Source organism: Maylandia zebra, linkage group LG13 (assembly GCF_041146795.1).
Source record: "Maylandia zebra isolate NMK-2024a linkage group LG13, Mzebra_GT3a, whole genome shotgun sequence".
NCBI lineage: Eukaryota > Metazoa > Chordata > Actinopteri > Cichliformes > Cichlidae > Maylandia > Maylandia zebra.
In genome coordinates this window covers 6,822,846-6,841,754 of record NC_135179.1, presented here as the reverse complement: position 1 = coordinate 6,841,754, position 18,909 = coordinate 6,822,846, and the positions used below count along the sequence as shown (strand labels likewise).

The 18,909-nt window shown below is 39.6% G+C and overlaps 2 protein-coding genes across 5 annotated transcripts; both read left to right on the top strand.

The window, feature by feature from the left end:
• Positions 1 to 2,725: 2,725 nt before the first annotated feature.
• mcm8 (minichromosome maintenance 8 homologous recombination repair factor) lies at positions 2,726 to 11,802 on the top strand. Of its 4 annotated transcripts, none has more exons than XM_076891462.1 (21): positions 2,726 to 2,863; positions 3,285 to 3,559; positions 3,756 to 3,821; positions 3,948 to 4,030; positions 4,221 to 4,370; positions 4,522 to 4,619; positions 4,713 to 4,911; positions 5,051 to 5,136; positions 5,710 to 5,855; positions 6,067 to 6,147; positions 6,235 to 6,373; positions 6,680 to 6,710; positions 7,425 to 7,562; positions 7,737 to 7,797; positions 7,918 to 7,998; positions 8,312 to 8,507; positions 8,587 to 8,800; positions 8,894 to 9,103; positions 9,242 to 9,318; positions 10,202 to 10,391; positions 11,009 to 11,802. In XM_076891462.1, exons 2-21 carry the CDS (start codon positions 3,292 to 3,294, stop codon positions 11,099 to 11,101), a joined length of 2,607 nt encoding a protein of 868 aa, XP_076747577.1. In that variant the 5' UTR covers positions 2,726 to 2,863; positions 3,285 to 3,291; the 3' UTR covers positions 11,102 to 11,802. The 4 variants fall into 4 exon arrangements, with proteins under 4 accessions (XP_076747577.1, XP_076747575.1, XP_076747576.1 ...); XM_076891460.1 differs by having other exon boundaries at positions 2,763 to 2,941; XM_076891461.1 differs by having other exon boundaries at positions 2,763 to 2,967.
• A 239-nt stretch (positions 11,803 to 12,041) lies between these two features.
• Positions 12,042 to 18,275, top strand: crls1 (cardiolipin synthase 1). Its single transcript, XM_004553506.3, has 7 exons — positions 12,042 to 12,647; positions 14,079 to 14,216; positions 14,615 to 14,744; positions 14,827 to 14,912; positions 15,550 to 15,618; positions 16,332 to 16,423; positions 17,263 to 18,275. Exons 1-7 carry the CDS (start codon positions 12,195 to 12,197, stop codon positions 17,357 to 17,359), a joined length of 1,065 nt encoding a protein of 354 aa, XP_004553563.1. The 5' UTR covers positions 12,042 to 12,194; the 3' UTR covers positions 17,360 to 18,275.
• Positions 18,276 to 18,909: the final 634 nt, after the last annotated feature.

Genomic DNA, 18,909 nt, shown 5'->3' with positions numbered 1-18,909 from the left:
TCTATCCCCTTAAAACCACTCCCTTGAGATGGTGTGTGTGTGTGAGAGAGAGAAAACGTGTGCTTTCAAACAGGTTTTGTTGTGTGGACCACTTTTAGTTTAAGAACACACTTTCTGGTCACTTTCTAAACTACATTTGGCTTCTTGTTTTTGGCCAAGCATCTGCCCCTCTTTTTGACATGGATGTTTGGATGGATGTGTATTTTTCTAGTTCAGCTGTGAAATCTCACTAATCTTGAATAAATTTCCATTCGCAGAGGTCCTCGCAGGTTTTGAAATGCAAATATGTGATTTTATGAAGGTACATGGAAAATCACACACATAAAAACATCTTTCTTTGGGTTAATTGGTACAATTATTCAAACCATCTGAGTTTGAATTTGCTGTGTATGTGTGAAGACACACTTAAAGCAAACATGTTTATTTTACTTTTGGTAAAAAAAAAAAATAAGTGTGCAAAAAGGCTTGAACCACTCTCATTTCTTTATATTTTTCTAGGAAAATAAGAGATGGATTCAGATGTTTACTGAAATATACAGCTGTAATCAGACATACAAATGCAGCATAAATGACAAAAACAAGCTTGGCAGTCAATATTTGGTATGTCCACCTTTATTCTTTAACACATTTGACACAGCCTGAACTCCTTTAAGCAAAGCTAATTTAAGTGGCTTCAGGAATAGTTCTCCAGACTTCGTGAAGGACATCACAAGGTTCTTCGGATGTTGGCTGATTTTTGTTGTCAGTTGTCAAGATGATTCCACACTGTTTTAATAATGTTGGCCAATCCATGACTGAGTGTTTTATTGTGTGTTTTTCTGTCCGAGTATGCTTGTAGTGCATTGGCAGTGTGTTTGGGATCATTGTAATGTTGAAAAACGTGGCCACTGGTAATCAGACACTTTCCAGATGGCATTGCATTGCGGATCAAAATCTGATGGTACTTTTCTGAACCACAACCATCAAAACCGAACCAAAAACCTGTTGCTGCTGATTTTCAGTTCAGTTCTTGTGTAATCCGGTATACTCTCTGGGGATCTTGCCCTTTGGCTGCGAGGGTTCTGACTGGGGCATTCCTCCTTCTTCTGGTGTGGGCACACAGTTGTCATTGAGATGTGTATCCTTGGGTCTTCAGTACTGTCTTGGGCTGCAGATGGCCTGAGCCCCCTGGGTCTTTCTCCATGTCTCTGGCTCCTGGTGGGCTTTGTTGCGCCTTCACACCCTCATTATCAAGTATTTCATCACAAACACACACACACAACACAGCAAGACTGTTGGTTAGTGCATGTATTTTTTTTTCACTTTTCAGGTGCTTTTCTTTTGATGTGTTTTCTTACAGGTCCTCTTGTTATTATATTTTTACCTATTTTACCCCTTTTTCCTTGCTATTTTTCTTCAACTCTGACATTGCCGTGTTACAAGTGCACTCATGTGAATAATAATAATAGAAATCAATAAAGAAAGAAAGAAAAGAGAAGGACAAACACAACAAGAGGAGCCTACAGAGAATCTATGGAGCTCATCTTTGAAGAGCAAAAATGCTTAGCACAATGATGCATTCAAATCCTGATTCTGACTCTGCAAAATCTGCCGGTCTCGACCAATGACTGTACAGGTTACAAAAAGACTACAATATGTACAAGGAAGTCTGAATAAAAGGTGACTCAAGACTTTTTTTTCCAATTTTATAATAACTAGCTAAAATACGTATACATGGATTGTTTGTACAATAATGTTGAATTGAACTTGAAATGAGTTACTATTTCATGTAATGACATAAAATGTCCAGAAGATGGAGGCAGAGGGCTTTGTTTTGTGTTATGTGGTAGGCGTGAGTCATGGGTTGAAGGAGAGGGTGGGTTTACATCAAGGTTCTTATCTGCTCTCTTTTTTTTTTCATGGTGGTGATCGACAGGCTGAAAGTTGAGGTCAGGCAGGTCACAAACGACAATGTGATCTGTAATGAGAGTAGCGAGCAGGTTGAAGGGCCCTGGAGAGGTCGAGATGTGCTCAGGAGAGAAGGTGAATGAAAGCCAGTAGCAGCAACACAGAATACATGTGTATGAATGGTGAAAGGTAAAGCTACAAGTAGTAGAGACAATGAAGGTGGATGAGTTTAAAAACCTGGACTCAACCATCCAAAGCACCAGACAGTGCACCACAAGAAAGGTGAAGAAGAAGTGCAGGTGGAGTAGGTGGAGGTGAGTGTCAGGGCTCATTTGAGACAGAATGACTGCAAAAAAAGAGAAAGGGAAAGCCTGGAAGATGGTAGGGAGAGCTGCTAAGATGTATGGCTTGGATACAGCAGCATTAACCAAAATAAAAACAGGAAGCTAAGCTGGAGGTATCAAATCCCCAAAGCTGAAGATGTTTAGGTTTTCAGTGGAAATGAGCTCTATGGAAAAGATGAGAAATGAAAAATCTGGACATAGACCTCTGATGTTGGAGTCAGTCTTCCAGTTTTGAGGTTACAAGTTCTAATGCTTCTATTTATACTGAAATCAGTTTGCACTTTGCATCATCATTATCATCATCATCCTTACCTCGTAAATCTGCTCGTTTTAGCAGCAGGAAAGTGTCGGGGTAAAATCAAACATCTTTGGAGCAACTGACAGGGTTTGAATTCCTGCTCAGAGTATGCAGAGTATGGGGGCGGCAGGCGAATAAGAATTCTGTAGTAGTTTCGCTATCCTCTGGGGGGCAGTAAAGCGCTTTAAAGGCACATCTGACAAAATAACATTAAAAGAAGAAGCTTCTTCCTGGAGGGAATTTTTGTTTGGTAATATCAGTCTGCGTGAATTTTGAGACACCGAAACACGCAGTTTTGGTTTATGGAGTAATATATTGTGCACTTTCTTAAACTGTAAGATTTTTTACTCATTCTGTTCAAGAAAAGGCAGGCGGTGTGTTTTTACCTGTTGGCACTTTTTGAACGGAACATGTAGGGAAAAGTCGATGATTGTAGTTGTAAGTTGGCTAATAAGGATAACGTTACTAACTGTTGGAGAGAAAGAAATTAGACATGAAACATTAGCCCGCAGCTTTGTAACCTGAAATGTGTAGTTAGATCTGTAGGGATTTCACGGTTTTTAAAACGGAAGGGCAGTTAAGTTACCCAACAGTATTTTAAAATGTTAAAGTTGATCTTAAATCTGCAGTGTTGACTTGGAAAAGTAGAGCCAATCAACACAACATATATCAACATTTGCTGTAGTGCATATTTACAGTGTTTTGTGTTTTGTTAATACTGTCACTTATTTTTGTTCCTCCTTTCATTGTCTTAGGAAAGTAATGAGTGGACAGGATTCCAGGAGAGGCTCTTCTAGAGGAGGCAGGGGAGGATGGAGAGGAGGGAGTGGAAGTGGTGGTGGCGGCGGTGGATGGAGAGGAGGCAGTGGAAGTGGTGGCGGTGGATGGAGAGGAGGAGGTAGTGGTGGTGGTGGTGGTGGATGGAGAGGAGGAGGTAGTGGTGGAGGATGGAGAGGTAGACCATGGAGAGGAGGATCCGGAGGAGGTTGGAGAGGTGGAGCAGGAAACCATACCTACAGAGCGCAGAGAGGTGAGTTTCTGACAGTGTTTTTTTTGTAAGAAACCATTAGTAGAACTATATTTTTCTTTTTCTATTGAAAAAAGACGAGGTGAATACATGCTACATATTAGAGTTACTGCTTTGTCTAAAAAAAACCACACATTTGTGGTTGTGCAATGAATGAACAGCTGCAACAAAATAACCAACTGCTCAACTGTCTCTTCAGTCCTTTGTCAAACTACTCTTGATGCATTGTGTCCGTACAAAGGATGGACACTCTACTTCACAGATGGTATGTGTGCATTAATGGGTCCCTGTCACACTGTTACAATGGAAACTTTAGAAAGACGTCACATTTAATAGTCAGGATTATCTGTCTTTGTCTGTGCCCGTAATCTCCATGTCTTTTTATGTCCAGGATTTATAGAGAGTGGACCTAATGTGGAGAAAATCAAAGTGTTTGAGAAATATTTCACTTCCAGGATTCATCTGTTTGACAAGGTTCGTCAGATGAGCTCAGTGCACAACACACTGGCTCTTTAAGTTATCATTTGTCACAGCAATGGCACTACTTGGTGGCATCCTACTAAGAGACTTAATATGTTTTTGTTCCTTTAATTTCTCATCCATCTATATTATTTTCTTTGTCTGTTTCCATGTCACTTAAAGTGAACTTTGTTTTTGTGTACAGGATGAAATTGAGCGTCAGGGAAGTGTCCTGGTTGATTATGCTGACTTGATTGCAGACAAAACTGTGCGTCAGGCACTTCCTGACATAGTCACACAACTGAAACAACAACCAGAGGTGATGCTGAACTGTTTGGGACTGGCTATTCACCAGGTATACGCACAAAAGACCCTACCACACATTTTATGCTAGCGGGATGTTACAGTCTTAATGATGTTCATATTATAACAAATGCTCAAATTCTCAGTCTCTCTCAATCTAAAAACCCCAAACCCTGACTGAAAACTGTCTGCACATCATTCAGGTGTTGACTCTGGATTTGGAGAAGCAAGCTGCTGAGCTGCAAGAGGAAGAGTTTCCTGTTGCTACACCAGTCATCAATATTCCCCATATTAGTGCGAGGTATTTCATTCGGTGAAGAATGAGTTGTTTTCTTGACAGCCACTTTGAATGACAATAAATACGGATGACTGCATTTGTGTAAATTACCTGCAGGCTCTATAACTATGAGCCACTGACTCCACTGCGAATGTTACGTGCCAGTGTGTTTGGCCGGCTAGTTTGTGTGAAGGGAACAGTGGTGAGAGTGAGCAGTATTAGACCGCTATGCACCAGGTTGGCCTTCAGGTGTCGGACCTGCTCGACCACACTGTCTCTGGCTCTGCAGCATGGGAAATACACTACACCTACCAAAGTATGTACACGCACACTTATACGCTAACTTTTTTCTGCAACTTTCTTCCTGTACATAAAGGCTGTAAGTTAAATTGTATGCATGCATATGGCGTTCTTGTCAGCATTCACACATCTCTTGTTTGTGTTTTATCACCTAGTGCGGAAAGCCAGACTGTCGCAGTCATACCTTCATCCCCATCCGCAATTCTCCTCTTACACAGACTGTAGACTGGCAGGTCATCAAGTGAGTATATCATGTACAGTGAAAAACTACAGTAAGACATAGCTAACAAAAATGGTTGTTGCAGTTGTTATTTGAGAGCGGGAAAGGATGCCATGTACTGATATCTACTGATATTTAACAAATTTCCCACCTGTGGCACTAATAAAGGTTATCTTATCTAAATGTACATGTAAAAATGCATGAAAGCTCCTCCAAAGAAAAGCCTTTCTGTTGCATGTATTTTTGAGGTATATACAGCATGTCCGTAAACTACTCTGTTGCCGGTCCATATTATAATCACCCTAACCCCAGGTCACTTACATTTAATTTTAAGTTGATTCATGAAGAATCTTTGTATGTAAGTTATCAGTCATTTATATTAAGGGACTTTACCTTTTGTTTTTTTGCTTGTATTATTTAGTGTGTACCATTTACTGTGCATATGTGTGTAGTTTTCATGTGTCACTCTGGACATTGTGCTTTATCAGCAGTTCACAGATATGAAGTATTGTCCTTAAAGGTCACATCTCGTGTAAATAACCTTTGTCATGAATCCCTGATCAATTGAATTTGAATTATTTTGTGCCACTTCAGGGTGCAGGAGTTGATAAGTGGAGAGCAGAGGGAGACTGGACGAATCCCACGGACAGTGGAGTGTCACCTGACCTCTGACCTCTGTGACAGCTGTGTACCTGGAGACACTGTTACTGTGACAGGGATAGTGAGAGTTAGCAATGATGGTACAAAAACACACATTCTGATCATTGTGAAAAGTTAAGCCAAAGAAATACCGGTGCAGTCTCTAATTCTAAATGTGTAGTGAATTATAAAAAATGTCTCAACTAAATCAAGCATTTATTCAACAAAAACTCTAAGCCTTTGAAGTTGGAGTTTGCTGGAAGAAGTGCCCTCCTACTTAGACATCAAACATAGTTTGACTGTGCTTTTTAGGTCCAGGCAGTTCTAGAGGAAATAAGGATCAGTGTATGTTCCTCCTCTACATTGAAGCTACTTCTGTCAGCAATACAAAAGGTATTCTCTTTGAGACCTTCACATTTATATTAATAGGCTTTAGTCTTTTAAGTATTTAATGAACTGGAACTCTTTCTAAATATTTAGGCAAGCAGTCCAAGATGGGAGGTCAAGGTTCAAGCGGGACAGTTGAAGATCGCTGTGGTGGGGAAGAGTTCAGTCTGAAGGAACTGTATGCTATTCAGGAGATCCAGTCACAGCCTGACTTGCTGCGACTTATAGTGCAGTAAGATGATTACTTACTGCATTTAATGCAGCTACCTAGTTTCATGTAGTATTGTTCTAAGAGTTATCGCAGCATCTATTTATTAAATTTTTGTCCAAACAATGGCGTTTGAATGGTATGGCGATGAGTCAATTTTAACAATTTAATCTCAAGTTATCTAGTTAGCTTGATTATTTATTTTATTTTTGTCAGGATTTAGAACTATAAAATTCTTCAGTCATCCAAAAATGTACTTTTTGATGATGATGGCATGCTACTACTGCACATCAACATATTTTAACTAATTGCGTCCACTTGTTTTTACAGCTCTTTGTGTCCTGTCATCTACGGCCATCTGGTGAGTTCCGCAAGACTGAGTACACTAACAAGCTTTTCATTAGAAATTACTACTTCTTTCCCGTCAGGGCTCACATCAGCGGATCGTCTAACTCCATCTCATCCTATCACTAATATCATCCTCTGTCATCCCATCTGTTTGTCCTCCTTTGCTATATTCATGATCTATCTCCATGATCTTCCTCCTTTGCTCCTGCCTGGCAGCTCCATATTCGGTATCCATCCAGTGTATCTACTCTCTCTTCCCTGTCCAAAAGATCTCAACCTTACCCCTCTAACTTTATCTCCAAAGTGTTTGACCTGAGATGTGTCACTGATATATTCATTTCTACTCCTGTCCATACTGATCACTCCCAATGAAAACCCAAACCCCTTTGGCTCTGCCTTTCTCTGTCATGGTCTCCAAACCATACATTATAGTTCAAAGTAGTTTTCACTACAACTTGTAAACCTTGCCTTTCACTCTTGCTGCTGTCCTTCTGTCACAAATCAGCCCTGACTCCATCCACTCTACCCTGCCTGCACTCTCTTCTTCACCTCTCTTGTACTCTGTCCATTGCTTCGGATAGTTGACCCGAGGTATTTAAACTCATCTGCTTTAACTACCTCTACTTTTATCAGTTTCACTGCTGCTAATGAGGTCTTACTTGCAATGCTAAAGTTTAGTCTAACATCTTATGTCTCGTGTAATTCTTGTGTCTTTGTGTATCTGCAGCTGGTGAAAGCTGCCCTTGCTTTGGTTTTGTTTGGAGGCAGACAGAAACAAACAGGCAAGAATAGCATTCCAGTGAGAGCAGACCCCCACATCCTAATAGTGGGAGACCCCGGACTGGGAAAGAGTCAGATGTTACAGGTAACTTAGAGGACTTTGCATAGAGAAATGAATACTAATGTCATGTCAACAGCGCTATGTTGATGACTCATAAGCTGAGACTGTGTATTGTGCTGTGTATTTCCTTTTTGAAACTTTGATATGTTCTTCTTCGACCTAGTACTATGCTCTACGTTTGTCTTTTACTCTGCATAGGCAGTGTGTAACGTGGCTCCCAGGGGTATCTATGTTTGTGGCAACAGTACCAGCACCACAGGTACAATGTGTTAAAGTAGAAAACTTCTTAACTAATTTGTTATACAGTAGTCATTAAGTATTTGGTTAAATATAGTCAAATTAGCAATGTGATCTTTACAGTTTTTCTGTTTTTCTTTAGGACTCACAGTAAGTTTATCTCGAGATGCAGGAACAGGGGATTATGCTCTGGAGGCCGGTGCTTTGGTTTTGGCAGACCAAGGTGGGAAATTTGTTTTTAAGCATATTTTAATGTGCTGTGAACATAAAACATTGCAACCTGTTCTAGTGGCTTTGAGGTAATTGCACTTTGGTATCTAGCCATATTTCTTAAAAAAAACATGTATAAAGTATTATTTATATTTCTTTTAACTTCACAGCATCTTCCACAAAGTATTCCTCCACTGCTTTGACCACTTTCACTTAGTTTGCCAGGCTCAAATTATCAGACAAGCCTTTCAGCCTGCAGGGGAATCTTTTTGCTTCACATGTGTCACAGTTAGTTGCTTGCGTTTCTTTTTTACTTGTTTATTTAGGTCTTTGCTGCATTGATGAGTTTGACAAGATGGGCAACCAGCAGCAGGCTCTGCTAGAAGCAATGGAGCAACAATCTGTGAGTCTGGCGAAGGCTGGTATAGTTTCCTCTCTGCCTGCTAGAACCTCAGTTGTGGCTGCTGCAAACCCAGTTGGAGGACATTACAACAGAGGCAAAACAGTCTCTGAAAATCTGAAGTAAGTTAAAGATGGAGGATACAGCAGATTGTATAGTATGTGACTTGTATTTACATTTGTGTACTCTTTTTCTGTATAGAATGGGATCAGCTCTCCTCTCTCGTTTTGATGTTGTTTTCCTGCTCCTGGACATCCCAGACGAGTCACATGACCGCCAGCTGTCGGAGCATGTCATGGCGAATAGGTCCGGGAGAGGCAGAACCAGCAGTGCCACAGTTACCAGAAATAACACTGAATTACAGACCTCAATCCTATTAGAGCACTCTGACATGCCACTGTCCGAACGTTTGCAGGTAAAGATGCGCTGTCTGCTCTCAGCGCACACGGATCACAATGATATCACAAAAAAGCAATTGTTTTCAGGCATTAAGTGTATATTTTTCTAGATCCCTGCAGGTGAAAGTATAGACCCCATTCCAACGTGCCTTTTAAGAAAGTACATCAGCTACGCTCGTCAGTATGTCCGTCCCAAACTCTCTCCTGAAGCAGCACAAATCCTTCAGGAGTTCTACCTGTCACTGAGAGCTCAGGCAAACCCTACTGATGCCACACCAATCACCACACGACAGCTGGAGTCATTAATTAGACTAACTGAGGTAGGTTTGGATAGCGGTGCATTCTCTCAACACACCTGGCAAAATGTGATGGATGAATACACAAAGTAAAAATACAGTTTTGGGGAACAGAAGGGATCAGTTTCCTGCTGGTGTCTCATGGTAGCTGTTTTTGTGTAGGCAAGAGTCAAGTTGGAGCTGAGAGAAACAGCCACTAAGAGCGATGCTGAGGATGTTGTTGAGATCATGAAACACAGGTAAGCCGAACAATCGATGCTCACAGCTTGTAGGCAATAGCATTTATAAATGTAGGAAAATGAAATGCATTTTCTGTCCTTTCAGTTAGCTGCTGCCTTTGATGACACATTACCTCATTTGAAGTATTGATCAATTGCTCCAAGGTGCCAGGAGCAACACCATTATAGCGCAATAGTTGTGAGGGCTCTAAGCATAAAAGTAAAAATAAAAATCATTGCTCAACACTTGTACCTCTTATGTCGTGGTTTGTGCTTGTTAACTAGCTGATTAAAGCCAAGCCTTTCCACCATGTTACTGCATCAGTAATTTGCATCCACCATTTGCTTATTGTCATATGGACAATATTGGACTAATGTAACCCTCTCCATCCATAATAGTGTCATGTGGAGCGGAGCTAGCAATGCTCAGTTGAGTCATCTGTTTGCTCTTGAGTTCCACATCGCCAGCTGCTCCTCCTCCTTTGCAGTCTGGTTGTTCTCAATGGTGTTTTTGCCTCAAACACATTTGTTGTTTCCACCAGTTTTCTTGCATATTTTGCAAAGTACTGTGCTTTGTTGGAGGTTGTTGAAGTAGCTCCCTTTCTAGGAACTAAATTGTAATAGAAGACTGAAACAGCTCTTACAGTCAGACATGCTTGGACTTGTTTCACTGGGGAACATAAATACATGGTGTTGCTATTGCAGGGATACGGTATACAACACTTTAATATCACAGAAAATACATACTAGTAATAATGTGCACAGTATGGTAGGCCAAAGCCAACTCTAAGATGATAAGTGTTAATATTTTTGTTAAATAATATTCACAATATTAATACGTCTGAATTGCTCACACCTGCATGTAAATTTCTCTCTCCTTCGTTTTGTGGGTCTTGTTTTTCAGTCTGGCCAACACGTATTCAGATGGTCTCGGCAATCTGGACTTTGAGCGCTCTCAGCTCGGGTCTGGTATGAGTCAGCGCAGTGCTGCAAAACGACTGGTCAATGCACTGCACCAGCACGCTCAGAGGACCGGTCAGAAGCAGTTCGACGTACAGACGCTTCGATCCATTGCCGACAGAGTGAACGTTAAGGTGAAAGCACTGAAATATAAAATAATAAATAATAAAAATACTGTGTCTGATTTACAGTATAAAGCAAAGACACAAACATTAATAGTGTTCTCTCACCATTTGTGAGCAATTACTTTGGATGTCATCATGATACAAAAACTTTATTAAAGGAAAATAGGAAAAAGGTATCGACTTGTTTAAGCTCTTTGTGAATAAAAATGCAAAAACAAACATTAGAAAAGCATGTGGAAGATTTAAAGATATACAGACACTGCTTTAGCCAATATGTAGACCACATCAGCAAGGGTTAGAACTCTTGATTATCCCAAAATGAAATAAAACTCCAACTCTAAATGTTTTATCAAACACAGCACATCTTTAATGGTGCCTTACTGACTGAAATCGGTCAGATATTGTGTACAATACTTTTGATTTTTACACAAAGCTTTGTACCTAATATAGAGAAGATTTTCCAAAACCTTTATATTTTGCCTTTTGTAACTATACACAGGTTGGCTTCCCCCTCCTCACCACAAACCTTAGTGATTTCATACTTAAACATGAATGAAAACGATATGCTCAATTGCATTAAATGTATAATTCTTAATTATATTAAGTCAATCATTAATTCTTTCTAGGTGATGGATTTCGAAGGCCTCTTGAGTTCCCTGAATGAACAAGGTTTTCTGCTGAAGAAAGGGCCCAAGCTGTACCAACTGCAAACAATCTAACTTCTTACAGCTTTCACAGGCTCAAACCTGCAGACTTTATCAAAAGGTCGATCATTGGACCATGTTCTGTAAAAAGCAAAAGAAATGGAGACTGCAGTTTGACCATTAGAAGAGATAGAAAAAACCACGAACAACAAAAACAAGGCTGAAAAAAAAAAGGAAATACTGAAACTTGATCTTTACCGCTACCACAGCTTCTTGTAAAGACAATATCCCACTAACCAGAGAAATGTTAGACTTGAGATTGATATATTGTCTTAACATTTCATTCATAATCCAGATAAAGATAGATTTTCAGAACCGGGCAACCCTTAGTTTAAGCAAAGTTGCAAATTTTGCCTTTAAGTTACACAACTTTGTCTAAACTGAATATGAAAGAAAACTGATTACTTACCATTTTTTTCTACAAATACTTAAAGAATACTTCAGAAGAATGAACATAATATGTATATGATGTTTATGTAAGCTTGTCTGTGGTTATATTTTAGAGAAGACACTAATATAACCCCGTCAACCCATAATAGTGTCATAATAAGCTGCCCTTGTATTATAAAATTTCTTATTTTTCTGAAAGATTGACTTCAGTATTGGGTGTCCTGTTGGATGTATAGTATTTGCTTTTCATTTTTGTCTTAAACATACGTTCATGGTTACGTTCTGTCTCTCTGCGGTGCACTTTATTAAATGATGTGGAACAATCAGCCGTTTGTTTGTTGTTGTTTTTTGTTTTGTTTTTACAAAAAGGGAGGTAGTGAAAATGCTTTTAATTTGTAATTCAAAAGACTAATACGCTAAATATTTACTTATTATTTAAGAAATTGTTACAATTTATTAACGACAAGTCCGACTATTATCTGATTTTTCTATCTCTTGATACACCACTTATTTAAATAAGCGACTCTTTTTAAATTAAAAACGCTGAAGGAAAGTAAGTTTTACGACATCATGTACCGTATCGATTTACGGCAACATGGCAGCCTGCTGGCTCGATGAGGGTACCCGTCGGCTCTGACCATCAGGGTCTTTAACTTCACGATGAACTCGCGGGGAAACGGCACGAGGCCAGCAGGTCGGTAACGTAAGTCTCGTGAAGATGATGACGCTGTGTTTTCGGGGGATTTCTGCACCGCTGTGCCGCAACACAAACGTTCGTTGTCTGGTGTCCGCGCGGAGTGCGCCCGTGTGCCTACTGGAGCCCGTATCATGGCGGCTCAGATACACACCTGTCACGGAGTTCGCTAGGTTGAAACGACCTCAGGTGAGCGGCTCGTACCTCGCGAGACTCAAAGGGACAGACAGCCGTGTCGCGTGTTGGAGTGGGGTCCTCCAGCAGGGAAAGCAGACTCCATGGCACGTGCAAGGACCTATACCCATGACCCAGGGAGGTCACGAGCGGTATGCGGCCAGTTTCCGTTCTCTGCTGTCCCCGAGCGCTCGAGGACTGTGCAGTGGAAAGACCGACGAGAAGCCGGACAGTTCTACCGGAGAGGAGAGGGGTGACGCCGGCACGGTACCGGGACACGGACTGTTCAAGTTCAAAGAGCTGGTGAGTACAGAGGTGACAGGAGTATGAACTTCACAGAAGGGGGTAGGCACCGTAGATGCATGTTGTACAACAATTAATAAAGTGTAACTCATGTGTGTTCATCAGTTGCTGGCCAAAACGGTGCAATGGTTTATACTTTTAAAAGGAACAATGACCATAACATGACCAAAACATGAAGAAACACACAGTTGCTTAAGTAGAATTTACAATAGTGTAATCATTGGTCACACTAGAAGAGCTTTGTGGGTAATTTTCCACTGAAGAGGGAGCACTGGGCTTTGTTCCAGAAAAGAGAAACTGGATTTTTGTGTTTGTGAGCTATCCCAAACCCTGGGTCATTTACTGGCCCAATGGACTCTGTGAACCCAGAGGTTTAAATGTCAAGATTTTTTACAGTACGTTTCCTCGTAAAACAGCCTTATTAGGTTTAATGAATACAAGTCCACAAGTAAATAGTTTTTCCTGTACATAAAAATGGCATGTTTAAAATACCCATCAGTCCATTTTCTTCCACTTGTTGCGGTGGGCTGGAGCCCATGTCAGCGGTCATAGAGGTTTATGGTCACAAGATTGTTGCGGGGATAACACAAAAAGAATGTTAACCATTGATACTCACACCTAGAGCCAGTTTATAGAATCACCAATGAACAACGTTTTTGAAGCCAGAGTACCTGGAGAAATCCCATGCAGACAAACAACATGCAAACTCCACACATAAACTCTGCAGACTGGATTTAAACCCAGAACCTTCGTCCTATGACACAGCAGTGTTAACCGCCATATGACCCAGCTTAACATAAGCTTTTAATTACTAAATACCACTGTGACTTGAATGGTGTGGAAGGTTGTGGTGTAGGGATAAAAGGAGTTTTCAGTTATGAAGTAGATCTCCTGCAGTCTTAAATCGAGCTTTACTTGGTCACTATTGGGTTTTTTTGTCCTCTAGGAAAATTTAAGTTCTGTGACTGTAGAACAACAATATCACCAACTATTTTCTCCCCTACTGTTTTAGATGAATCGTAGTGATAAGTCACATTGGTACACGTTCATATTCCTTGGACCTGATAAAAAATGGAGTCTCTTATTTTTATTTAACTGTCACCATCTTGTATCCTGTTGTAGGTCCTCTACTCATAAGGGAAACAAATAAATCATTATTTAAAAAACTGTTTTAAAGCTAACTATTGCATTTGCCAACATAAAATTGATTTGAGTCATTAGAGAAAATATAAATTCCTGCCATTGGTAAATGTCATCTTATTTGTTTATAAGGCCAATGCAGAATCGATATATATTGCACACATTACTGAGAACAGCTGCTAGAAAAGATTTAGGCTGACTGATCTGAAGCAAGTTCTGTGATGATTTTTTTTTTCTTAATACCTCTAGCTGTAAACTCTGTCGTAATATTTACTTATTTTTTTTCTTCAGTATGAGAATCCATGGACAATCCCCAACCTGTTATGTGTGTGTCGGATTTTGCTGGCTCCATTCCTTGGTCATCTGATCATCCAGCAGAAATTTCACCTCAGTTTGGCTCTGTTTGCGCTGGCCGGAGCTACTGACCTGGTAATCTACACATAAACGGACATTTACACTAAAGCACTTCCTGCACAGGTGTGTGGTTCCAGTCTGGAGTTGCATACCTGTACAAGGAAATCTTGTAAACTCATTTTCAGCTTCTGAGGATTGCAAACAGTTTTGGACATTTAACACATGTCAATGATGCACCTGTAAAAATATTTTTAAAAACGTGGTAGTTGAAATATTTACTATTTGTGTATCAAGTCAAGATCAAGATGCATGAGATGCAAATAAAGTTAATTAGGCTTTTAAATTGGGACTCACTGCATTCTGATCTGCCCCGAACCTTTTAGTTGTCTTACTTAGCTCAGCTTAGAAACTTGTACCACAATGAATTTACATCTTTATTTATTCATTTTTCTGTCTCATTCTCTCTTACTCAGTTGGATGGTTACATTGCCAGAACGTGGCCCACTCAAAAGTCGGCACTGGGCAGTGCTCTCGACCCACTGGCTGACAAGATTCTCATCAGTATTTTATATGTCAGTCTCACCTATGCTGAACTTATACCAGGTATAATACTCAGTGTATTTCTGTGTTTTCTTCCTGTCTCAAACAAGGATATAAGATTTTTAACTGTGGACTTCTGTTTCAGCTCCACTGACAGCTCTAGTGATTTTCAGAGACATTGGTTTGATAGCTGCTGTCTTCTGGGTCAGATACAAGACGGTACCTCCACCGGTGAGACATATCATTCTAAAAAACTAAACTTTAACTGAGGATCTTCTATTTAAATGCCATGTAGACACTCAAATTTCAAGATATTTTCATGTGCACTGTACAGAAGTTTGCTGCAGCTAAACTGTGGGTGCAGCAGAGGGTGCTTGCAATGTAGTCCTCACTGCCAAAAATGGCACAGTTGATTTTAGTAATTATATTATTTATACCCATCCATCCCTATATTTATAATGCATTTTAATTGAAAGGAAGCACTTCGAGAGTGCAACCCTCTGTCAAGGCAGCGCGCTTGCTGAGTATATTTACGTTCAAACAATAATATTTTATTTTGTATATATTTATTTTGGTTTCTTTGTTCTTTTTAAGCATACTTTAAGAGGTTTATAGTGCAGTAAACAGAGGTTTACTTTGATTACTCAGATATTATGTAAGAATAGAAAATATGTATTGATTTGTAAGTTGAAAAACATGAATAAATAAATCTATATAACAATTTATGTTGTCTTCTACCAAAAACATGATGAATATTGCTAAAGTAAATCTTAACTGCTCTTTACTATTTTGGGGCCACAGTGATTCTGGACTGCATTGTGAGTGTCTGTAATACTGAATCTACAGTTTCCTCCTCTTATTTCTGCAGGTGACCCTCACCAAGTTTTTTAACCCCTGCTATACTACTGCCCAGCTCAAGCCCACACTCATCAGCAAGGTGAGATGTACAACCATGCACTCTGCTCTTTACTGATTGGAAAAACTGTAGAAGACCTTTCACCATGAAGTGTTTGTAATGTAGTTTTACCTCTACACGTGTTAGGAGCACCGCTGATGTAGTTTTACAGAGTTTACTAATCTTTACACTCAATAAGCAAAAGTTACTAAACAATAAATGATTAATGCCTTTAGGCTACTCATCAGCACCTTTACACAGCCTGTTGTGCATCTTTCATCGGCACATTTCCTCATGCTTGGCGTCAAATTGGATGTCAGTTAAACTCTGTAAACATTGGATGTTTTTGAGGTAGACATTCAATGTGATGAGGATATGAACAAAGCTAGTTTGTGCCTGTTGTGTCCTCACCCTATCAACACCCAGATAATTAAAAAATTGTTTCATTTTTGTTTAAAAGACCTGTGCTTCAGTATTTCCCAATTTTGCACAGTTTATTTATCCAGGGTTTAATATTCATAACTTCAGCCAACATTCTCAAGTTATATGGTTTATTACTGCAGCCTATGTAAAATATGTAACTTCTCTTAAATACACCTGACACTGATTCATTCTATGTTTGAATCCACAAATAGCCTTTAAACAGTCTGAAATACTAGCATAATTTCATTTCAAATATGTGCAAAATTCTATCATGCCTTCATCTTTCTTTTCTGACTTTTATTTTATTCATGATTCATGTTCTTTTTCAATAGATTAACACGGCCATTCAGCTCTGTCTGGTTGCAGCTTCTTTGGCCGCTCCGGTCTTCCAGTATACAGACAGCATCCTGCTGCAGTGCTTATGGTAAACCACATGCTCCACATTATTTATGCAATCGCAGTTTCATCCACTTAGCTTTCATATCCAAAATGTCCTTTTCCTTTCAGTCTGGTGGTACAACCAAAAAAAAAAAATTGTACAATGGATGCAAATGGTCTCATCTCAGTCAAGCACATAAATGCTGTTTGTTGCAGCACGTTGTTCAGGTTAAGTGTACTGACTCATTTCAGTCCGCACCTCAGAGTGAGCTTGAGTAGAAATCAGACCAATGACAAACATGTTGTGCCATAGTAACCTACATTTTTACAAATCTACTTCAGTGGACTGTTGAACTGAGCATCGTAATTGATTTACAAGCCTTACAGTTTGGATTACTGATATGAAACTATGGGCTTTTATTTAGTTAGATTTTAGAGTTGTAAGACAAATCTTAAATGCTTTTGTTTGCTGTGGTTGATTAAACAGACTATATCGAATATCTAAAGATAGTATATACAGTTATAATAAATTTTTCCAATTAAATCGAGTTTTAAGTTAAACAACAGGTTAAGAAATGAATGAGGGTAAATTACAGTTAAAGCTCATCATACTCTTTCTTTAGCCAATGTGTCTTTCTTCATAAGACCACTGGGGGCAGCATAGTCACACTTTCAAATTCAACACATTTAATGTTTATAACAAACTGGAGATTAATTCATTCCTCACCACAATAAGATAACAAATTCTATTATTCTTTTAATATTAATATAAAAATGATTTACCTCTCCTTCATCTTTTTTCTAACTTTGAAAGTATTTGGTCAAATTATTTTTAAGTGCAAAGTTTGGTGTGTATTACAGCACATGTCATTTATCATGTTGCAGGTATATTACAGCAGTGACTACAACTGCATCAGGTTATAGCTACTGGCACTACGGCCGCAAGACTGTTCAGGTGTTGAACACCAGATCACCGTCATAAACGCACCGAAAGCAGAACAAAAGCAGTCGCCCCAGAGACACTGAGCCCCAGTAAAAGGATGGACAGACGGATGGACGATCGCCAGGAGCTCTAAGACCAAGTGGATGTGACAACCATACACATGTCACCATGGAAATGACACATGGAAACCAACTGAGGCCGCAGATGGTTTACTGCAACACTACAGAAACGCCTAACAGCAGTGGAGCCTGCAGACAGCATTCAGAGACAGGATAAAAACAGCAAACGCAAATATAGACCGTCCACCCACAACACGAAACAAGAGCTTCTGTTTATTTTTTCTTAGGTTTTCAATCAAGGGGTTGCAATGTGAACCTAATTATTGTCACATGATTGTCATTTTTACACAACTGTGATTTATGATTAAAAAGGAAATCGCTTTCGTGTTTGTCCACGAGAATCTTTCGGATGCAGGGGATTTTTTTTTTTCCTCAGGGAGGGGTAATCTTATGGGACACATGTGACAGCTGATCTATTTAAAACCAACAATCGGGGGATTAAAATTTGGGTGCGCGGTGAAATGACATCCTAGCTGGGCTCCACAGGCCCAGCAGATTCTCAGTCCTGATTCATTTAGTGCTGCTTTGAGCTTAAATTTGTCAAGGCCAATGCCAAGCTGCAGATTAGTATCCTTATTAAGGAATGTGGAGTCAATGATCCTATTATTACTTGAATAATTAATAAAAAGCATCAACTTTTAAATTGCTGCTATTAATCCAAACCTTCAAATTATCAGCTGTTGTGAGAACAAAACACCTCAGCTTTGGGAAAGGTGAGGATCCCATTTTATTATTTTCCTCATGTTTTGTAGACAAGAAAATAAATAATAGGGACTGATTGCACACATTTCCTTTGCTTTTATGTATGTGTATCATTAAAAACCACAACAACTGCAGTGCTGTTTTCAAGTGCTTCCAGTCTTGGGATCAATATGCCTGATAAGCCAGAGGTTATGCAGAGGCCCGGGGAGAACGCGAGCCATTGCAGATGAACTCCTCAGGCGGTCGTATCTTACTCCACTGTGCATTTTTTTCCCTCAAGAAGAAAACTAGTGTGATGAGGGGAAACGAGAAAGCATAACCTTTTCATCTCCACCATTTATTTCCCAGCAATTTTCTGCACCACTTGGGTAATGCAGCTTCCTCGCCGAGCATGTGCTGATGACTGCCAGGCTTTTGCAAGTTGTTTTCATGGCCTTGAGTAGGATGTCTCCTCATTATATCTTCAGCGAATAAATTTAAACGATCCCATTTTAATATGAGACATCCGTCACCGAGAACAAATTGATACCTACGCTTATTAAAACACTGCTTAAAGAAGTTCTGCTGCTTTATATTTTTTTCCCCCAAAGTCTATATTTGATAAGACTAATTGAATGTGTACAGTATAATTTGGAAGTTGTTTGGTGCCCCACAGTCTTTTCATATAGTGTTTGGGAGAAGCTTTAATTAGTTATGCCTTTGAGATTAAAGATGGGGAAAACACACCTTCAAGCCCTCTGTGATGGACTTCAGTGAGATGCGTGTCAT

What these genes read in the sequence shown, in the direction of transcription:
- crls1 (XM_004553506.3), top strand. Translation starts at nt 12,195, where the DNA reads ATGATGACGCTGTGTTTTCGGGGGATTTCTGCACCGCTGTGCCGCAAC. An exon ending in CTATGCTGAACTTATACCAG is followed by an intron (nt 14,745 to 14,826) that starts GTATAATACTCA and finishes CTTCTGTTTCAG; the next exon opens with CTCCACTGACAGCTCTAGTG. An exon ending in AGCCCACACTCATCAGCAAG is followed by an intron (nt 15,619 to 16,331) that starts GTGAGATGTACA and finishes CTTTTTCAATAG; the next exon opens with ATTAACACGGCCATTCAGCT.
- mcm8 (XM_076891460.1), top strand. An exon ending in GGATTCATCTGTTTGACAAG is followed by an intron (nt 4,031 to 4,220) that starts GTTCGTCAGATG and finishes TTTTGTGTACAG; the next exon opens with GATGAAATTGAGCGTCAGGG. An exon ending in CATTAATTAGACTAACTGAG is followed by an intron (nt 9,104 to 9,241) that starts GTAGGTTTGGAT and finishes GTTTTTGTGTAG; the next exon opens with GCAAGAGTCAAGTTGGAGCT.